The sequence below is a fragment of the Xiphophorus maculatus genome, chromosome 16, assembly GCF_002775205.1.
Source record: "Xiphophorus maculatus strain JP 163 A chromosome 16, X_maculatus-5.0-male, whole genome shotgun sequence".
Lineage (NCBI taxonomy): Eukaryota > Metazoa > Chordata > Actinopteri > Cyprinodontiformes > Poeciliidae > Xiphophorus > Xiphophorus maculatus.
This window is the reverse complement of record NC_036458.1, coordinates 19,914,693-19,937,727: the sequence shown is the minus strand read 5'-3', so window position 1 is coordinate 19,937,727 and position 23,035 is coordinate 19,914,693. Positions and strand designations below refer to the sequence as shown.

Below are 23,035 nucleotides of genomic sequence, written 5' to 3'. Positions count from 1 at the left end.
CATTTCGTTCCATGAAATCCAAGCAATGCACAAAATGTAATGTGAAGAAACGCTGTAGTTCTGGCACACAGGACGGCATAGAAGGCGACACGCTTGTTCCCCTGTGTGCATATCTCTATCTGAAACGCATGTTTCACATAGTAACTACCTCCAGCGTCAGCAAAACCACTTATGTCAGCAGCACTGCTTATGGAAGCACATACGATGCAGCAGGCAGCAAGATGGTGTGCAGCCAAGAGCATTCTGACAATGAAAGCTCATTTTGATGAGGGAGTGGAAACACAGGCCACTTCTGACGCTTTTTCCATTTCTGTCCGTCGCTGCCGAGCCAAACAATGAAAACAACGCCAATCTACAAAGTGTTGAGATCATTGAGTTTATGCTCGAGTGTAAAAGAGTGCCTTGCTAAAGCTTTAATGTTACTCGGCACAGTGAGCGTTTGCCACGAACCGTGTAGAGGCGTTCACGACACGAGACCAAAAGGAAAGTCACAAAAATTTCACAGTGAATACTTATAAGAAAATGTATGCTAGTTTTGCAGTCAAAGAAGGTAGCATGCTCCAGACTCTAACTGTCCTGCATAGTACGTCTACTCCTCTATTCATAAATAACACCGACATATTTATCCAATATTTATGGTATTCCCACAGAGAAGGATCATATTTGGCTCTGCATGCGTAATTCCTGAAAACAATGTCAAAGATTTACTGCTGACGTATCCTATAGGAGCGATTACTTCCCTCAGTTACGTAACAGCCAACGGCTTTATGGCTGCTGTTCTGCTCCGCGTGCTGAAAAACATATTTCACAACGTGGTCACATGTCATCTTGATAATGGCTTTTATACAAAGTGCTTTCATAAAACGGGGATGAAATCTTTCCACGCTCTTCACCGAAACCTACGGGTGCACACGGAAATGTGGATTTACACCCCTTTCAGCCGAAGAGGAGCGATAGATTTGTTTGTCCACCGGGGCACTTTATTTTTAACCTTTTTTTTTTTTTTTTTTTTTTTTACCCCCATGCATCATACTAACCATTCTAGATGTCTCCATTACAACATGGTGCCATACATAATATAAACTCAGCATCTCATTTCAGGTCTTCAAACTAGTGCTGCTTTCTCATCGCATGGGGGGGTCAGGTGCCAAAAGGATCCAAATTTAGCTGTGGCTTTTGGAAGCTGCTGCATGTCATATAGTTCACTTACCGATATAAAAGTGCAGAATGCAGTATAGCATGATGCCCGCTTCCCTTCAGCAGCCAATTACTCCTAATGGCAAGCAAGGTAATAATACAGCACTGGCTTCATGCTCCATATCCACGCCTGTCTACCAAAATAACCATAAATCAAAAACGGTATGGGGTGGAGGGGGTGCGACGGTGTGAGCTGTGACCCCAAAATGCCACAAACCCAAACGTAACGCTTATAGATGTCGATTAATAAGGTGCAGGATTGCACGGGCGCAGATGATGTCCTGGTACAAAGAGTTCTGTTTATTAGCCTGTTACATTGTGTGAAAAGCCCGCCCCACCAATGCCTCCTGCCAATAAAAGTCTATTGAGCCAGTTTGACTTTGCTCATGCAAATTAGCCTTTAGAGGAGAAAAAAAAAACTGGAAGATAGAGAAGAGCCTGACAGAAGCCTGATATGGCCGAAACAACGGTCAGTGATTGTGATGATGATCTCTAATTACGAGGACGATAAAGGGAGTTAACAAAAAATAAATAGGCTAAATAACTTCCATGATTATGTAAAACTCATTAAAAAATGTATTCAATTTTATCATTAAGTGATTAAGAGCCTATTTTAGGTCATTTATACTTTCTATCCTTCATTTGAGTTACTAAAACAGACCTTTGGACATGTTATAGTCTGTCTCCAATGACAAAAATATGACTGCTATGTGATTTCTTTGTGTGTGCATGTCCATAAAGTAGTAATTGTTTTTGTAACATTTTTCAAAATGTCTTTAAGACAGACTCTTTAGGTTAAAGTGTTTGCTTAGTTCAGAGGTTTGCAACCTTTCTAACACTAACTAAAATTCATCCATAGAGCCACAAAACTTACTAGGCACAGTGAAAAAGAATGACTTTTCAAGCTTCTGAAATGTCCATATAATATATATATATATATTTATTATTATTTAATTAAGTTTTTTTCTTTTCATTTTTATAAAAAAAAAGCTAAATAGATTTAATTTTTATCTCTAGGTTGTAGAAAACAGAAACAATTCAGGCTTAGGGTTATTACATATTTAAGTAAAATTGATAAAAGATGGCTCCAGGTAAAATATATGCAGCACACAATCTCCTACATTATGCAGACTCTCTATCTGCATTGTTGAAGATTCACTGGTTGGACCAGCTCCAGCTGACGGCAGCCTGACCTATTTTCTGATCAGGTCAGCTGATACATATTTGACCAGTTAGGAGAACTGTATGTTGAGCTTTTAACATTCATTTGGCGATGTTATAAAATACAAAATGAATGATGACAAACTGACAGGAAAGAAACGAGACCTGAAGAAAACTTCCTAAATCCTTTATCCAAATACACACATATTGTCCAAAACGGAGATGAATCTACAGTGCTGCACTCCGGAATCTGCACTTCCAAAATGTAAAAAAGAAAAACAAAATGTAACAAATACAGAGATTCTGTGTATATAAAGATGTTACCATATTCATGAAAAGCCAATAACTCTGTTGTAGGTGGGATTATTACATAACAATTGTTGGCGTTCTTCTTCAGAGCACCACTACCAAGTCTTTAAAGTCATATTTGTATTTTCTCAAGTTTCTTTAATATTCACAAACTTTCTGGGTCAAAAATCACTTTGCCATCCAGTTTAAATCATTTGGCCACAGACAAGGTGAAAGAACATTCTTTGCAATTCTCTCTTGTGTCAGATTGATTTATAACAACTGATAAATATGGATACGGTGGTGCAGAATATGATAAGAAAAAACTAATAAAAAGACATCTGAAACAAAATCTTGAGTGCATTATTGTTTACTTCCTGCTGCAGAGCACATCATGTGCCCTGTATGTCTGGGTTGGCACTTCACAGGGCCATACGAGTGATTATGCTTGTTATTTTTACATATGAAGAGGAGAGATTCATATGCAGGGAATGAAATAAGCGTTTGTTTATTTTCAGTTTTGTAAAAACCGATTTAACGAAAATATTTTATCCCACAAAACTGCCACGAATCGGGTAATAAAACCGGCTGATCATGTGTGATGCAACGATAAGCATATTGAGCCTGAGGAGTCCAGGATGGAGTCAAGGTTCTCCATCCTGGACTCAGAATAAGACGCCATACATCCCGGAGGTAGCTTTCTTCCTTTCACAATACTGTGCCTTGTGTGACTCATATGTCTGTGTCTGCGGCGCTGGAGGCCGGGCAGGCCGCCCCGTCGACCAAACCGCAGATGGAGACGGGAGTGAAGGCCTAAAAAGCGACGGCGCTCGCTGTAATTTGAGAACAAACGAGGGGAGGGGCGGGCATTTACATTCATCACAAAAGCCTCGACTCGCAGGACGCGAGAAAGAAAGGAGAGCGGAGCAGCTGAGATAAAACAATATATATATATATACAGCAGGAGAGACGCAACCAGACAGAATGGGGTTGAGCAAAGAGATCTTTGCTCTGCTTCGTGTTTTTGTTTTTTTTTCTTGAACCTTAAGGAGTGCTTGCTTTGTTAAGAACCTAAAAGCACAAGGTGCTAAGATTAAAAAAATAAGTGAGCAAACATGAGAGCTGTTTTATTTGTAATTACACCAGGAATAAACTCACAATGCAGTTTCCAGGGTGAGCTTTTTCTGTTTTGTTCTTTAAAGCGCACGGCTCTAGAAGAATAGAAACCTCTGGGAATGTTCCTCCTGTGGCTTCATTATGTTTATGTTAGAATGCACCAAAAAAAGTAAAAACTGAGGCCTTGCATTTATAAAGTAATTCTATTCTAAAAAATAAATAAATAAATAAAAATAAATGAATACCTTTTGATATAAACCGTAACATGGCAGATCGGATTGTGTTTACGGAAGAGGAATAGAGCCATTGAAAAAAAAAAAATCATTACATTAAAAAAAAACATTTCTCAAACTTTAAAGTCTGAATTATGAGGGGGGAAAAGCCATAATTTCTACATTAAAGTCTAAATTAGTAGGAAAAAAGACAGAATTTTGTGATTAAAGTCTCAATTCTGAGAATATTCTGAGAAAAAAGTCAAAATAATTTTTGGCAGTGCCCCTAATCAAGTTCCATATTATGTTTGTCCTCTAATTTTTTTTTCTTTTTCAGGATTGACTTGTATTTAGCTCCATACACCTAACAACTGTATGGATTGTTAGATGTATGAACAACTTCCACCTCTGGACAACTTCCCAGCATGATGCTGCCACCGCCATGGTTGGGGATTTTGTGTTATATTCTCCCACCTGACCTGTGCATCTCTGCAGCTGCTCTGAATAATTCTCTCCTCGTCAGTTCAGGCCGACATATAGGTACGATTTTCAGCGTGCCATGAACATATCCTGCAAACATCTTTAGATGGTTTTAGCCTGCAGGCTGCTACGGCAACCTGCAGATCCATGCGTGTCGGCTGCCTCTCCGAGTCTCTCTGCCAGCAGCTCTGATGTGGCCAGCTTGACTGAACACCGGTGAATAATTAAGTGAGCACATCACAGTCTTGCGGTTTCCTTCGTCTACATCTCATCCTCTTCCATCTGCCATTCTGTCTTCTTTACATGCCCCTCCACTTGTCCTTTCTCCTTCTCTTTTTTTAATATGTTCTCTCTCTTTCTGGCTGATCTCCTGTTTTTTTTTCTCTCTCTCTCTCTCTTTTGTGGACAGACTTAAGAGATAATTTCACAACACAGAAAGTCAAGACAGAGAATGGACACTGTTAAAACAAATGCAGGGGCAGCAATTAGAAACCATTACGTTACTACACATGAAGGCTGAGAGGTTTGAGAGGTAACAAGTGTAAATCTTGGTTAGTGATGCAATGTAGGCTACATAGAAAAAAAAACGAAACAAAACAAGAACCGAAAGAGTCGAGGCAAATGATCGAGACTAAAGTAAAAATGACTTGGACACAAACAAAAAGAATAAATCCTGCAACTTTTCATGAGCACAATAGTTCCCGCCTCTATTTTATGAAGGCAATACTGCACCATTTATTTTATTCTGGAAGAAAAAGCTTCTTAATATGCTGATGATATTCTTTTTCAGAAAAGTGTTTAAGTACACTTTTCGGAAAATTCTCCCATTTGCCTCGTCGGTCTATAGAATGTTTTCAGAAAAGTCTTTCGAATCGTGTCCAAAGTGAAAGATGTCAGACAATGCATCAAAAATGTAAGAAATTAAACATTTTTTAAAAACGCCGGACGTTAAGATGCTTCTGTCATCACCTTTGATCGCCGCTCTGAGCCACACGTTCCCACAGCGAGGACGCGGTGAAATCTCGCTCGGTTGTTTCCTCACAGGAACACAGTGGGTGTTGCTGGGCCAGAATCTGTGGCAGCCTGTTAGCCGCGGTGTCAATGTCCGTCAGCGGGAACGAGAGCGGCAGAGGTTTGAAAGTGGACAGACGGGACGTGTTGTGGTGACTAAAGGGGGGCGGAAGGGCTGGTAAAGGTTAGAGAGGAGGATGTGAGGGGAAGCGTCACAAAGCTTCGGTAATTAACTAGCCCTATTTATTAACGTCTTTCTTCTACTGTCCGATATGGAAACGCACCGACTCTCAATTATGCAAATATGGAGCCCCATTGCCTTTGCACTAAATCAGGGAGGAGACAGGCAAAGATGAGGTAAATATGGGTAAAGGTGGGTGCAAGGTGAAAGGGGGGGAAAAGGAAAATGGCTGGAGGTCAGACGAGGAAATTTTGTGCAAATATGAAGGTCATGATCAATGTAAATAGTAAAGGAGAAAGCAAGGGAGAGAAAATGTGGCTGATATTACAGCAACAACACAGATTTGTGGAGTGCTGGAGAATGATTTCCAGGTTTATGAGTTACTACACCAAATAAATTCCCAAAATTCAGCTGTCATTTCCATATAACTGAGCGGAAATAATGTCCATCACTGTAAACAAATCTGCAGCCATAGGACAAGAAACAAAGGTTTGAGAAAAATCTCTGTGTTTCACTTAGTATATTAAGTTTGATATACAATACATTTTTAATTATATTCTAATTTACTGAATATGACCGAATATCATTTTGCAGGGGTGAAAAATGACTTCATAAATATTACAGAAATATTATATTACCCAAATTCTCACTCATTATGGAGTCTTTAAGGCTCTTAAATTTTTTTAAATCTTCACCAAAACAATAACCAAAGCACTCGAAAAGCTACTCAAAGTCTTCCATTACTGCACTTAGTTTTGTGACAGGAACACGAGTTCTCGACGGGCCTGGACTCAGGTGAGCGAGCGAGTGAGTGAGTCACCACTCTTTCACGTCTGAAGCCTTCCCTAGTTGAAAAGTGGTGGAGAACAGGGAGAGAAGAGACACGGCGTTGCCCAGCGTAAAGATAAAGGCCCTAAATGATGACGCCGTCTCCTCCAACACTGTTTTTAAGAACCGCTTTTGATGGGTGGGCAGCCGATTGTAGTTTGATCTCAAACAGGAACAGGTCCGTCTGCGGCGGCTCGTTGTTAGTCACAGCGTAGCAGCCCGGACTGGCGTGCGTCTTCTGATCAGACTAAAGCGATGTCTGATCAGCGACCAAGTACATATATCCAGCAAACTGTTGCAATCTATCTGCCAGTAGTTCTTCATCACACTGCTGCAGTGGGCTTTGTCGACCTTTGACCTGCTGATCAGGTTGGGTGATGCCTTGTACCTCTGGGAAGTGTCTGGAACTTGATGCAGTGGATAATAACGGCTTCCGGTTCAACATGTTTCTGTGGGATTTTAATAAACCTGGAGATGATTGGTCACATCTCCAGATTCTGCTTATTAATACGTCTGTGAGTAATTTTGTCGCTCCAGTATTTTCAGCATGAGCTTGACAAGTCTGCATTGATGAGTTAATTTAAATAATATAACTGTTATAGAAATAAGGTACATGTTAGAAATATACATACATTCATTGAGGGAATTTAGATAGAGTGATCAAACAACCAACGACACTAATTAAATTTTTTTTTTAATTATTTGGTTGCACAAATTTGATTCTATTGTGAATTTTCCATCTCAACATAAGATAAAAAAAATAAGTAAATAAACTTAGAGGGTTTACATTAAGTTTTTAAAGAACACTGTGCCCAACTAGCTAGCCTGGATAAACGTGGGTATCCCAACAGGAACGTGAAAATGCAGAGTGTTCTCTCACCTGTAGTTGCTTTGTTTTATTCTGAATCAGTTTGTTAACTGGTAAAATAAATAAAATAAACTAAAATAAAAAACATTTTTACTAGCCTGGTCTCACCAGCCTTTACAAAAACTATCTAGAGTGCCACTGAAAAAAAGAGAAAAAAAAGATAGAAAATATTCAATTATAATAAGTTCACAATTATGCCAGAAATTGATTGGCTACTACAGAAACTGCCTTTCAAAGCATCAGTGGAGACTTAAATATGTGTTTGAGCTTGAATGTGTAATTTTGACCCTGTGTGGATTTGAGAAAATACGCACGTTAAATAAAATTAAATAAAATGCATCACTGAAAAGAGCTTTACATTCTTCTCATGATAAATGTATGTTAATTTTTGACCAGCCCTGTACACATCACTTAAAAAATGATGAAATCCTACAAACATTTCAGCTTTATATTGTTAGAATATGTGTAAGCTACACATCCCAATTTTTCTATTTCATCTTCTATTTCGTGAAGATGAAATGGAGGAGGTGAGAGGCAGGCAGCTCAGGGAGGCTGAGGTGTGGATGAGAAAGTTATGGAGGGAGCTAAACGGCCTGGGTAAATTGAGACCAACAGGGTTGGAAAATAGGACACATAAATTTAGGACTCGCGATATTTTTCCCCACGTCTTCCCGTCTCGCTCCCTCTCTCTGCAGAATAGTGGAACACACACAGTGGGCCGTAACACGAACTAAACCAGGACAATGAGAAAGTAGGAAGAGACACAAAATATGAGGAATTTAGCGTGTGAGCCTGAATGGTTGGTGGGTCAGGTGTGGCCATAAAGTCAGCACGACCATAAAAAAAAACATTTTCTACCATTTCTTTATCTCTTGTGCGAAATAAAATGTTTGACTTTTACTATTTTGTCATAAATCTGTTAAACTACGGTTTAATTATGGCTCGTGCAGTTAAGGACAACATTCATATTTTCTTCTAAGGTTTTGATTCAATTTACGTTAGCTCTTAATCCGGCGGCACTGTTGTGTCTCTGCTATGTGTCTCAACGGTGTGAAGCTATCACCTTCACACCTTTCGATGCATCTGACACTACTTTTCTGATTCATTTAGTTATAATTTATTTGATCAATAGACTTTCTTCCCGTTGAAAGGGAGTCATTTCTTTCCACAGTCACCACATGCTTGCTTAGGCAGAGGGATTGTTGCAAACGCAGTGACTCAGTGAAATCTACTGAGACAGACAACTTTATTAGTTGGTAACATAAACTAAATTTGCTTGTACTGTGTTACAGCTAGAATCAAAGTAGATTAATGTCATTAAATTTAAATCTGAATGATTAGGTTGTACCGAATTGCTCTGATTATACATATAATTTTTGAAAACCTCTATTTTTAAATCTCATTAAATAACATATTTTCTCTTTGGCTTTTAACCCAGAGAGAGTTAGCATTTAATGTTGAGTTATATTTCTTACAGTTGTCGTATTTTTTTACTGTTTTCCTTTGGTTTTATATTTTTGTTCAACACTCTCGATCAGCTGCTGTGTTGTATTTGATGGGATTTGGAAATAAATGATGGCATAGTAAACGAATAAAGATTTGTTATGAGAAGTCATTTTTTTGTGCAACTGTTCATTCAACTTTAAAAAAGGCTTCCCCTCCAGGATTTCCCTAGAATGCAGTTAAATTTGCTTCCCGTTTTGTTTTCTAATGACAGTTCCTCTGCACTTTCAATTCGTCCTTCATTATCTTTGCGTGTTCACTTTGTCAGTTACCCCTACCAATCTCTAGTCAACTACCTTTTTTGTCAGATCAATATATGTGTGTTTAGCTCAGGTACCTTTCCTGTTTGCTTCATGGATCGCCTGCTCTTTCTTTAGAAGTTTTAACCTACCTGTGTTTCGGGCCGAACTCCCCGGTGACACTCTGTGTCCCAATAAAAGGAAGGAGGTGCAATCTCCACATATGTGCAAAAGTTTCACACAAAGAAATTTCCAGGTCACTGCTCGTGAAACTCAAAACGGCAATGCTCTCAAATGATGAAAGAGATGCGCCTGTGAATCTGGGGTGAGGAGATGCAGGTACGGTGTTTTACTGGGCATAGATCGAATGAAGGGGACAATTAAAAAGGGAAAAAATAAAAAGAAGCAGGAAAATAAAAACTGGCACACCAAATGGCACGAGGCAAAGGAACACTCACTTTTAATTGTCTTATCGTTTACAAATGCTCCTAATTGTGACTGTTTTAGCAAGGACATGGCGCTGCCAAGCTGAGCAGTACAGGACCTCAGTGATTACTACAACAATAGGCTCCATTGTACAACGTTAATTGCCGATATAAATGCAGAGAGATTTTGTTGAACCTCAGAAGGACTGAGGCAGTGAGGCAGTGCGCTCCAAAGAGGATGCAGTGTTGACGGGAGTCGTCGGTTTTTTTGGGGGTAGGGGCTGAATAAAAACGAGGGACGGCTTTCTCCAACGATCCGGTAAATACTGTAAGCAAGGGGGTACGAAAACAGTACGGGTGGTAACTGCCTCGCTGAGGTCACCCATGAGCTGTGATTAAACGCTTCACACGCGCGGACACAACAATTACCCCCGGACGCAGTTCAACGCCGGTTCTGCACTATGATCGGACCTGTTTCCTCTGAAGAAACGTCACGAGGACAGACGCGGGGACACAGCTGTTCTCAGACTAAATTGCTGCCTTTCTTCTCACAGAGAGACAAAAAGCACAACCACAGGCAAATGACCACATTGGAAACGATGAAAAGCTGAAATTAGTTGGGCAAAAGTTAACAGTACATTCATGAAAAAAAGTCTTCCTGCTTTCCCCCGTGTGTCGCCCTGTATATGCTCGCAATGTGAAAATGCTACACATTATCCCTGTTCCTCTCAGGTCATCTAAATTGGCTGCCTTGCTCCTTTTCATTATTTGCAAACCGTCTTGAATTTAAATCCTATGTGCAAGTGGATGTTATCGCTCCAGATCTGCAGCAGCAGCCGACTCTCATGGATTAGCTCTGTGTACTTATTGTGCTGTGGCCCTGGGGTGATCAATGACAACTGCAGCTATTTGTACCGCTACAAAAGCCAAAGCTTCTAGACAAGCTGGGGAAAAATAGCTCAACATGTCTTGATAATATGACCATTAGCCACAGCTTTAGATGGCAGTGATTGCTGCAGTCCAACAAACTCTGTTGAGCAGCAGGGAGCTGGGCGACCCGCGTAAAAAGACTGGCAGTAACAACCACAATGGCTCCACGCAAGAGTTCGTACTCTTGAACTCTGTCACATTGTGTCAAGATTCCAACCAAACCAACTAAACTAACCAATTAACCAAACAGTCATGTTTTTGGACCGATGGAGGCAACCGGAGTAACCAGAAAGAACCCGTGCATGCACAAGGAGAACATGCTAACTCCATGCACAAAGACCCCAGGTAAGTCAGACATGCTACCTTCAGGCTTGATGCAACACCATCAAGCCTGAAAAATGACTGGAGATTATATAAATCTCCTTTTTTTACGAATGAAGACAAAAATTGACATGCACTTTGCATTCATCAGGTCTGTGTCAATGCTTTATAGAACCACTCTATTATACTGTATCTCCTCCCATTTGCACTGAAATGTTTATACATTCTTTTCTGAAAAATTGCTCAAGCACAGTCAGGTTGGATGGAAATCATCAATGAACTGCAGTCTATGGACTTTTAAGTGGAGTCTCCAATTGACTTGGATTCCCTGACAGCCGCCTCGCGAGCTCGGTTCTTTTCTCTTTGCGGTGGAGGACGGTTGTTTACAGCACAGGCAATTTCCGGTAAGCTTCAAAGGGTTGAACTGGCGCATTACCCATGCCACAGGCTAACTTTAGCAATTGGGTAAAATTTAAAACCTCAACAGAGTACATGCCTCTGGGTAGGAATCGTTTCTCAACAGCCGACTTTCCAGACTGTACCAAGCAAAGCGTAAAACAAAGGGCTGGTTTTTACCAAACTAGATGAACTGGGGTCCTCGATGGCACCTTTAGATGTCTCTGCTGTCCTAAACACTAGAATTAAATGGCTGAACTGCCTCACAAACATCCAGTGAAGCTCTACAGAACTCTGCTAATGTGCTAATATTGCAGCCACATGAGTTAAAGTAGAGAGACATCTTAAAGTTGCAGGACGCCAGCCAACAAGGACTGGAGTTTGAGACTACTGATCTACTGTTATTAAAGTAAAGGCAGCTAATTGCAAATGAATGCCACACTTTTATAAATTTTCATGCCAAATAAAAATTCAAACCATTTATAAATCTCCTTCCAGGTCATATTTTATGCACTGCTCTGTGCATCCCAGTAAAACAGACTGGGAGTTTTGGCTGTAAGGTGACAAAATGTGAAGAATACTTTTTCAAGTCATTGGCTAAACCACTGGAAGAGTCCCTTTGGCTTCTCCGTCTCTTCCTCCTCCTTTATCACGCCACGTCTTTCACAGATGTGGGCACAGCTGTGCTCTATCCATCCCTCTTCTTCCTCAGCCCTCCTCTATTCAGGCTGTGATTTCCAGAGCAAAGAGGCAGCTTCTGTTTTCCTTCCATGGATAGACGGCATCACACCTGCTGCAAACACCCTCCCTGTGTCACTTCGACTTCCCCCCTCTCCTTCGCTCCTCTCCCAGTCATGCGGCCCTGCACTCAGTGCACTCATCCTCTTACTTACCGCCCGGTCCTCCCTCACCAATCTCATTCATTGATATAGATGCGAGTGCCCTTTGCCTTCCTTCCTTTCCCCCTACCTTCCCCGTTCAACTTCCTCCATCTTTTCAGCTCTCCCTCTTTCAGAGCTTTTCCCTCTTTCACACCGGCTACAGAAGAACTTCCCGTTGGCATACAGTGTGTGGACGTGTAATAGGCGTGGCAGCTGGAGTCCCACTTTTTTATTGCTGAGCCGCTGCTGCACTTCCGCTTCGTCCTCCGGAGGAAACCGTCTAAAATATCCAGTTTTGTACTCATTACAGATCCCGGAAGGCTCACGGGGGGGAATGGGGCTTATTGAGCGAAGGATGCGTGGCATGCCTCAACTTTTTTCTCCATTGTTTTCTCCGAGCTAGTGGCTCGTATTTTTTCAACAGTAGGCAGACAGGAAGGAGGGTGAAGACATGCGGTAAAGGTCGTCGGGACCGGGAGTCGAACCCACGACGTCCGCGTCGAGGACTAAGGCCTCCAAACGTGGGGCGTGCTAACCCCCTGCGCCACCACAGCACGCCCCATGCATGCCTCAACTTTGCGAGCGATGTTTAATCTTACCGGACTTAAATGAGTGTCTGTGTCTCCCAGCGGCACGCAACAGTGGGCTTAGCTTTGTGTTTTATCTCTGAACACCTAGAAACTCTGTTTGCATGCGAGAGCAAGAAAAGTACATTCCTGATCATAATTCAACGCGACGCATCGTGCAGCACGACGGTAGGCCTCTCCAGAGAGTAGATTTTATGGAATTATCTTGTATTAGTCCTTCAGATTCTCGCTACTCTCACTAAAACCCTAAATGTTGTGTTTTCTCCCTGCCATGTCGCTCCCTGTTACCCTCTTTTCCATGGATGTGTAATAAAAAAGGAGGGGTTGTCTTGTCAACTGTAATAGCAGTATTTGGCCTTCTCCCATGATGGGTGCAACCCTGTGTGTGTGAGTGAGTGTGTGCGTGTGTGTGGCACAAGGCCAGAGGTAAACAGCACCCTCTGTCAGTCCATTTACTTGAGACGCTCAGTCAGAAAAGGAAAAGACAAATGGCCAATCGTTATTTTTCTTAAACTCTGCCACAATGTCTCAAACTTTGTCTTTTACTTTTACTTCCTCCTCTTTTATTTGATCTCAGCTGGCCAAAAGACAGGAGAAAGAACAACAGCCCTCTGTCTTCTGCCGTCTCTAGACACTGTAGGGAACCATCAGCCTCATAACTCATACAGCACTCACGGCTTATCGAGGAAATTACTTTTATATTGAGCGTGAATCGCACGTTATCCACAGGTGATGAGAACGTGTGTCAGCGGTGAATCCTCCCAAGAGTTGCCTGAACGACCACATTTACTCAAAGAGCTCGTTAGCTGAATTTCCATTCATCACAAAATTGTGCAAATTGGAATTATAAAAATAAATTGGCTTAATGGAAACACAGCAATTTCAGGAAAAAAAATATTTTATACAACGTTTTTGCGGTATGATGGGGTGATTTTTCAGCCGTACCAAAATTTATGTATTTGGCAAAACTGCAATGGAAACATTGCAGTTTTCATTGCAATGGAAACTGCAAACTGCTCTGTTTTGTAGGCAGTGGCCTCCTTGGACAATGCAGCTGGCTGCACTAAAGGTTGCTCAGTATCATATAATTCATCAAGAGTTAATAAGAAAAAAACAGCGACTACAATTTCACCAAAACGCCGCAAACTTAGCCGCTTCCAAGTATAAGCAACTTGTCACTCCAACGTCTCCTCTGATTAGCGCTAGTGCTGTGGCTGAATTATGTGTACATCCATCACTGACATGATTTTCAATGACTTATCTTGTGAACAAGCTTATTCACGTGCATTTCTTGTCTAATGTTAACACTGCAACAGCAAAGTTGTGTTTTTCAGACATTAGTAGAATATTGGAAACGTTGTATGTACATTTGCAACAGAAACACGTCTACTGAGAGCTCATCCGATAGGTCACAAAGGAACCCACAATAACATCCAAAGCACAGCTAGCCTCATCGCTATGGTAAAGCTCAGTGTTCATGATTCAATGGTGACAAAGGAGATGGACATAAATGGGATCCATGAAGTTGAGTCAGTGTTAGAAACTGTGATATTCAGCCAGGGTGGATCGGTCTTAACGTTGTGTTTGTAAGTAAAAATGTAAAACTCTTGCTGTGTAAGTTAACATTATCAGAAAGATGCCCAACAGAGAAGGAGATGACTGAAACAAAGTGCTGGGGATATTTAGTTAGTGGGATTTGTTTAGCCTACTTCTATCATGAAGCGCCATGTTTGGTTCAGAATCCATCCTTTCTTGGTTCCACCCACTTTTGTCTGACGTGGTTCTGGTTCCTGTAGCGGAAACCTGCCCAAACTTCGCATAGCACATGATCGTAAACACCTGCAGTCCGTGGGATGATTGACCCTTTTTGACATGATTGATTCGGCTTCATGGCTCAATGGAAGCTTTTTTTTCTCCTTTCTCTAGCCATTGACATTCAGGATGTCAACTATTTTGTCTCTGATAAGTCTGCTGTAGGCAGTGGCGGACTAGTACAATAATCCAGGCCAGGAATTTGAAACCATTCCAGTGAATGAATGCAAACTAAATGTAAGCGGGTTTGGGACAAACAGTTGTCTGTCTGCACTGGCAGGGAACTTTACATTGAAACAAATGGAAATGTTTAATATCAGACAAGAAACCTGTTATACATATTTTTCAAATGCTTCGTCAGTCATATTTCGGTTTCCTCATCAATATGCGGAAGTTTTGAGCACTACCGTTTTCCAGCGAAAGGGTGTGCAAGTAACTTGAGCATGCCCTTTTTAGCATAACACCTGCATATGGAGCGTGGTGTGTGTCTGCATTGCTGTAACAGGCAGCCTCAGAAAACGAAGAGGATACGTCTGTCTTCTCCCCATCAAACTTGTGGAAGTTTTAGCCAGGCAAATACTGAAGCTGCATGAATTGTTTTTTATTTAGTGCGACCCGAACCAAATCTTTGGTCCTGCCCTTCAGCAATCCTGAGCGGTCCAGGCCAGCGGCCAGGCCAGCGGGAAATGTCCCAGTGCTCCCTATGGCCAGGTGGCTTTAAGTAAACAAACACCACAACAAATAGCGTGGAGTGTCAGAAAGACATTACTGTTTTGAGAGACCAGAAAAATTGGGAGAAAGATTCTGTACCAAGAGTTTAGTGAGACTAAATAATAAAATTCTATTTCTTGAAGTGGCAGGAAATCAGAGTCTCTTGGGAAGTTTTTCTTTTTTGCCCTCTTCTCTTTTGCCTCCCAGTCTGAATTTGACCTCTCCAGCACCTTCACAAGCACACTTTGATCAAGCCAAACCCTCTTCACCCAAGTCCTACCTCTCTTCTCCCAGCTGCTTCTCTTTAAAAGCACAATTTCTTCCACCCAATCTCATTCTCTGCTCACAATCTCAATTACTCTACTTTCCCACATGTCTCGCCTTTCCCCCCCCTTCTCCCTCCTTCTCTCTGATCCTTCTCTATCGTATTTTTGCCACTCCATTGTCTCAGTCCATTAGGCAGACACAAATCCGTTTGGAGACAGAGCCTGAGCGCAACCCCGTCCTCACTCTCCAGGGCCAGGAGAAAGCTCTCAGGGGAAGCAAACTCTGCCTCGTGGCCTGGGAAATCCATTTAAACCTTTGCCACGGAATACTGCTCTTTCCTGCTGCCTGCTGCACGTACAGTACATGTGCTTAATAGGGAATGCTGTCCCTGCACACACATACAAGCCCGCGCAGAGGTCTGTGACTCTCTTCACTTCCCAGCTGCTCTTTTATTCTCCTACATGCCTCGAACTTTCAGTGTAACGTCAAAACATTCATTCCATAGGCAGTCGACAGGAAGACCAAGATTGAGGTACTCATCAGAAATATTAGTATCTACAACTTACTAGGTAAATGGTCAACAAAAATAGTCAACTGTGATTTACAGCTAGCAGAAAACCATTAGGAGACGCTGATCGTTATGATCTATGACAAACTAACAACTGTTAGCAAATACACGTTGATAAGGGCAAACACTCAAGTAATTGTTCACTTTCAGAGGTGAAAGATTTAAGAAGATATTGGTCAAAAGTATTAATAAAGAGTTTATCAAGGCCGCCAATACTCTGTTTAAATCACGTGGCAGCCATATTGATTCTTGAGTTTGGGATTAGGGATTAAAAATGGCCAAATCTCCAACTTAGTAGTAAATGAACCACACAAATAAAGCACATCCATCCGTCTCTGTATCATCCATCCTTCCATCCATCAAGCCAAATGTAGAAACATTTTAGTAAATTTCTAAAGAACATTTGTATTTACTGTAAAAACAACAAAAAAACAAAACATACGAATTTGATGGGTTATAAACAATTTTGAGCTTAATTTGTATATTGTCTACCAGGAATCATACTGCCAAATGTGGGTGTCACGCAGCAGTCCACAGCAGTGTGTATGAAGGAGTGCATTTTTAAATGGAAGCTGACGGTTCCCCGCCATATCTTCCCTTCCAGCAGTAATGAGAAGCAACAGAAAGTAGAGCTTCAGTGGTGGCTGCTGGTCTTGCCATGTCACTCCAGCTCATGTCTCTGCAGCTACAACAACCTGTTGACACCAGAGGGTCACCAGACAAATGCAGAGATGACAACGGAGACACCGATAGGACGGATGAGCCAGAGCGTACTCGAGTGTGGGCTTTACACTGCCACTTGAAAATGTGTCTCACTTTCCCCAACACGAACAGCATGACCAAAGCAAGTTCAGTTCAGTTGTGCCTTATACTCCCTCTTTAAAGTGAATATAACAGTTTAGTACATCAGAAAAGTCAACATATTGTCAGCAGCTGAGGAAACTCTAATGGGTGCATGAGGTTTCACTTTCTCCACATGGATGGAAAGAGATTTTGTTTTCTTAACTGGTCATTTTTCAGTTCGGCGACAAGACAGCACAAACTGAATGAGCCGATTTTGCTCAAATACAGATCTCAATGGGCCACAGATAAAGCAGCAGCAGATTGCTTTATCCCATTAGGCAAGGCCTAGTAAATAGGCAGAGATCTAGCGCTCTGTCCTGGTGCAATCTCCAGCTGATCCTGTCGCTGGCATCAGCTCTGTTGGCAGTTTGTCTTTCAAGTCAGGGCCCCCAGCTAAGCCCGCCTGTCTGTCTTTATGCACATGGAGATAATATGAACCAGCGCGGTTCACTTTCACACCAAGTGAGAGCATGAGCTGAGGCGTTTTTCTGTTTGCAGGATGCGGTCATGAAGTCACAATAGTGCAAAAAAGGCATGCTGAGGCTAATAATGGTTAAGCGCATTAAAATCCAGATTGAGGAAAAGTGAATTATGAGAGCAAAATTTGTTAATACCCTGCGTTTCACCACCAGATGAAAAGTATTTGCATTTACCTAAATGTTTTAGATATTTAATGAAATTTTAACATCAGACGATTTTATTTCTTGAGAAAAAACGCACAACTCTTCCTTTAAAATATTTTGTGATTGACCAGATTTTTTGGGGGGGGTGCAATTTTACAAGCCACACTCGGGATTGATTATTGTGAGACAGGTAGAGGTAACGCATCACTTAAATAGAACCTGTCGGATAGCACAAAGCAGGCTAAGAGATGACAAATGGTCATTGACAAGTCTATAATTTTCAGAGGCTTAGGGATTGCAGCAAACCACAGTGGGAGCCATTTTCATGATGAAACAATAGCGAATCTTCCTTGAAGTGGCTGACCTACCAAAAATTACTCCATGAGTCCACAAATAAACATACAAAACAGCAAAGGAACCACAAACTGCACGCCAGTTAAATTTGCATTTGTTTTATGAAAAACAAAAACAGAAGTAACCTGCAAATACGCAGATGAACACTCCAACTCTGAGCTTCAGAGGCCAATGAATCAATATATGTAGCCACTAATTATCTGTTTTGGTTCACTGGTATACATTTAATCACAGTAAAAAAAAATGTATTTACCTTAGAAAATAATTCATGCCAATGTACCAATAAAGGCGGCAAAAGTACCACCAGTGGTAAATGTGCTTAAATTGCACTTTCAGAACTATGGATGCAGAGGTTGGTGGGCTAATCAAATCTATTAAGGTTATGCTGGACTAACAGCAGCCTGTTAGTCCAGCATAATATGCAGTGAAATCTGTAGGACATTTTTGCATAAAAGCAGGACAGAATCATTGGAGAAGAATTCTAGAAGCTTTTGGTTTTCTGCAATCTTTCTTGAGTCCTACCTTGGCGGCCATGATCATTGAAGAGCCTCCACGTACTCCAAGGATGGGAATGTGGGTTTGGGCTGAAATGAAGTCCAGGATCTGAGCGATGGCTTCCTGGTCTGTGTCGTCCCCAAAGACGACACCCTGCAGCCAGTGCTCTGTCATCAGGTCACAGATGCTCTTTATAATGCTTTTGGGGTCCGTTTCATTCATGGTCAGCACCTCCACGTTCGGAGCTATGTGGAGAAAGTCCTCCTTCTCTCTGGCCCCTGCCAATGCCACCTCGCTGGAGTTCCCCACCAGTACAACAGCAATGCTTAGGCCCCGCAGGATGTTAGGCAGGGCCATGTGGTGCGGAGGGGGCTGTGGGATGGGCATGTAATGGCCGCCACCGCCTCCTCCACCCTTTTCTCTCCGTGAGTGACAGGCTGGGGGTAGGTGGAGAAGACAGAGCAGCAGAAAAAGGAGAGGCAGGCATAAAGACGTGCCGGTGGTGCGGTGAACCGATGGAGGTGGAGGTGGATGAAGGGTCCGAGCCCCATGTTGCACCTGAGCAACCATTCGGGGGGAGAAGTGAGCCCCAGCATGTTGGTGAGGAAGGGAGGAGCTGCAGCGTCCACGAAGAGGCATAATGTAGGAGTGGGAGAGAAATACCTGGAAAGACAGGAAATGAGCAGGGACAAAGGGAGAGAGGAAGGAGGTGAAGAGAAAGAATCAGAAGTTAGCATAGAGTTGTAAATCAATTGAATTCAACAAAAAATTCAAATGTTACATAAATCATATGTTTCAGATCATATCGATATGCTCAAAGATTTGGAGAATTGGAGTAATGGGAAAAAAAAGGGAAACCCTTGTTCTAAAGCATCTTTGTACATCGAAGAAATCATGCTTGACACTTAAAGCGACAATACGGAAAACAATGTCAAACATGAATCAATAATGTATGCAGAATCTGGAGAATGAAAGTTACAGTACATGTTACAGATAAGACGCTGGTTTCTTGATTGGATGGGAGAACAGAGGGACACAAGGAAAGGAGCAAAAGAGAGAGTAACAGAGAGAGGAGATGTAGGGGAAAAAATGAAGCAAGTAAACGTAAATGACAGAAAGGGCAGATGGAGGGAAAGACAACTAAACGTCAACTCAGACTGACTGACAAACTGTCTGGAGCAAAATGAGTGACACACCAACCCGAGATGCAGACAAACTGACTGATGCTGAAACTAATTAAGTGATTGACGGTAGAGGCGCTCTGGACAATTCACAAGGCTTTGAAATGAAACCCGCCCTCTTCCTCCGTCAGCCCCTGTTGGCCTACTTTAACACTCTTCTGCTGTCCACCCCTCCCTTCATCCTTACACTCCATTTGTTCTACTTGACCGTACCTTGCTCTCACTGACTGACTCCCTCTTTTTCAGTGCTTATTTATAGAGTTTCTTAATAATGGGAATGCAGATGGGTGGGAGGGCCTGGCAAGGCAATGAACAGTGGGCAGAGCAAAACGGAAAATGGCAATGAAACTTCAGAATCAAGAGAAACACTGTGATCTTTCTTGCTGTGGAGTCACCGAGCCAGTCATGGTCATTTTGAGGAAGTTCTGTTGGACCACAGGGTGGCAGGAATGCATGTGGGAACTATGCAATCCTTGTATAGCCAGAGAAAGAGCTCTGTTGACATTCCCAATTAATATTCAAGCTTGTTCTCAGTGCAGTGATTCCGATTTGTGTTGTTTAAGGCCAGCGTCTCAGCATATCTGTGGAGAAGAAATGTCTGGTTTGGTAACCTCTGGCTGTTAGATGATGATGTCTTCCTGTTGACATCTTCAAGTCATAATCTGTCAACGGAACGGTTCCCAAATGAGCGTGAAGGGATAAGAAGGAGAAGCAGAGCCTCTGTATCTAATAAACAGGGGTGTGATCTGGAAAAAGGTCGCCTGGTCCTACAAAGTTGAGGGTAATTTCGGTCTTAAGTGTCTTGATGGTCTATCCTACCATCACTCTTCTTTATGAGTGATGGTAGGATAGATCTACCAATGGACAGAGATTGCAGAGTTGTCAGCAACAATATGATTCCATCTCTGGTTTGTCATGGTAAAGAAAGAATAAAACTAAAAAGAAAAGCTTTTTTACTCTTTTGTCTATCTTCAAACTCCCACCCATTCTCAAGAGATGTGATTGGAAGATTGACAAGCTGGATAAAAGCAGCTTTGTTTGTGGGGAAGGTGGACTCAGATCTCCCTCATCCATGAAAAACTAATTAGAGTCACTGCTCTGCCCCGTCAAAAGGTCCACTGGAGGTGATTCTACTGTTCGATCTGGATACCTCCAAGAACCCATGGGAGATTTGCAAGGCATGTCACTGGGAAGAGACCCAGCGGCAAACCAAGAAGAAACTGGAGGCACTTTATATACTTCCTGGTAAGGGATACCTTGCTATTTTCCTAAATGAGCTGGAAAGGGCTGCTGGGAAAACGGTTGTGTGGAAAGGTCTGAGATATTGGCAGGAAAAAGAGACAAAAAGCTGCAAATGAAGTAGGAGCTCTCTTAGAAGACAGTTTGTTACTGTATGTTTACATGTGACTGAGTGGGAGGGCGTTCATCCTCCTGAGTTTGTTCGCATATAGTCAGAGTGGGTGTAGGTGAAATGGATGTTTGCCTCACTTTCGTGGGCAGATGATACCAGGGAAGATGTGGATGTAGCTGCTCATAAACTTAAGCGGCGCATCGTGGGTCTAACTCGCAAATTAATGCAGCTAACGAGGCAGATGGAAGTTACAATGGCAAACAAAAACACTCAGACAATATCCACCGCGTGAAGCTGACAGCTGATAAGACGGGAATGACAAAGAGGGAGGCAAAAGCAAGAAGAAGATTGAGGGAGGGATAAAGGGATGCATGCGGAGATGACAGAACAACTTCTTAGGGGAAAACTAATTGCTGGAGGTTCGTCAGCTCTAATTACAGGTCCCTGTGTTAATATTCAATTGCACACCACTCCGCAGGAAGGGTGGAGAGGTGGGAGGGAAAGGAGGAAGGAGAGATAATAGGAGGCACAAGGACATAAAGTGGGGATTGGGGAGAGGAAAGCAACAAGAGAAAGCAACAGTGCAGACTGGAGGATGGGAGAGAAAAGGGAAGAGAAATTCAACGAGAAGGATGGAGGGAACGAGAAAGACAGCAAGGAGAATTACAGAGAGAGAAAGATTTGGCCTCTTTGAATCTGGACTTCACTGGCAGCACTCTGTTTCCATGGCAACAATTAAAATAGGCCTACATATACAGACACAGTTGATGGACACTGAGATATACACATACCCACCAGCATGCACCGGCGTTTTGTAATAGGCACTGATCACGTAAATGCGGCAATACAGTCTAGAGTGCACTCACTCTGCTGTGCATCGCTGAAGTGGATGTACTTAAACCAAAGTTCCCGCCGCACACACAAAGATTTTGGACAGATTTTTACAAATAAACACACACAGAAATGCTGCTTTTCATGCATCCTCTAACAGCAAAATTACCATCTTGTTCTCCCTTTCGCTGCCTCTAACACAAGTACTCAGCACCCAGCAGCCACATACACACACACACACACACACACACACTCGCTGGCACTCGACGCAAACTCGCCACCCCCTTACAGATTATATTAGCCAACAAACTGTGTGATTTCAATGATCATTCAGAGAGATGCAGCCATTAAAAAGGTCCCACAGTGACTGGAAGAATGTCTCATGAAGGAACACAAGGGGCATGTATTCACCTGTACATTGCACAGTTGATGTTATGACACTAAGACAACCCCATTTTCTCATCAGGGAACCTACCATTTGCCCCATTACCCACACAGGGAACATAGCAGCCATATCAGTTACACAAATGTGCCCTGCAGTTTCTACAGACTTAAGACCGTGCAGGTACCCGGGCTTAAAAAAGAAAACAACTTCAATCGATAACATTGGTGCAACAAGGATAAATATTGCACACCTTATTGTCAACATAAGTACTGGGTTTATACTGCTGGAAGAGAAGTTGAGAAGTTTTACCCAAACATCGGCTAATATATATATATATATATATATATATATATATATATTTATTTATTTATAGAAGGATTGTGTCATGCTCCACAAACTGCCATTTTGAACTCTACGGCTAAGTATGTATGTGCTCCCATAACTTGGATGATGACTTTTCTATTGGCTCGTAAAAAAATAACTTTTCATTTAATGTTGGGGGAAATTCCAGTTTCAGGAATTTCCCATGATAATGCAAACATAGCCCAAATATTATCTTGTGTCTTTTTTTTATGTAGTTTGCAACACAGTTTGGCCTTACTGTTGAAGATTTAAAACAATCATTTAGTTGATTATGGGTAGATTTTTATTTTTATTTTTTCCAAAATCAACTAAATAGTCTTTTGGATTCTGTTTTTAACTTCATAAATATGTAGTTAAACATTTTTGACAATCATGCATAATCAGCCAGTGCAAAGTCCAGATGCAATTAAAAATTTGAAATAGCTTTTATGATAATTTACCCATATGTGCATGCTTTTTGTTTACAGAATAACAGAGTACTTTGGAAAAATTTTGTGACAATGAAAATGTGACTTTTTTTTCCTCATTATAAGGACCAATACATTTTTATCTAACCACTAAAAAGGCAAAACATTTATGTCGAAATGTCCCGTTCAGCATTTTGGCACTCAAAATTGTTTGAGTGCT

At 41.8% G+C, this 23,035-nt stretch overlaps 1 protein-coding gene across 2 annotated transcripts in view; it reads right to left on the bottom strand.

Annotated features, from left to right (window-relative positions):
- Positions 1-23,035, bottom strand: part of grin2b (glutamate ionotropic receptor NMDA type subunit 2B) — a 170,923-nt gene that overhangs the window by 100,903 nt on the left and 46,985 nt on the right. For both annotated transcript variants that reach the window (XM_005810901.3, XM_005810900.2), the window contains exon 4: positions 18,325-18,960. In XM_005810901.3, the coding sequence (XP_005810958.1) occupies positions 18,325-18,960 (636 nt within the window). The remainder of the gene's footprint in view (positions 1-18,324; positions 18,961-23,035) is intronic.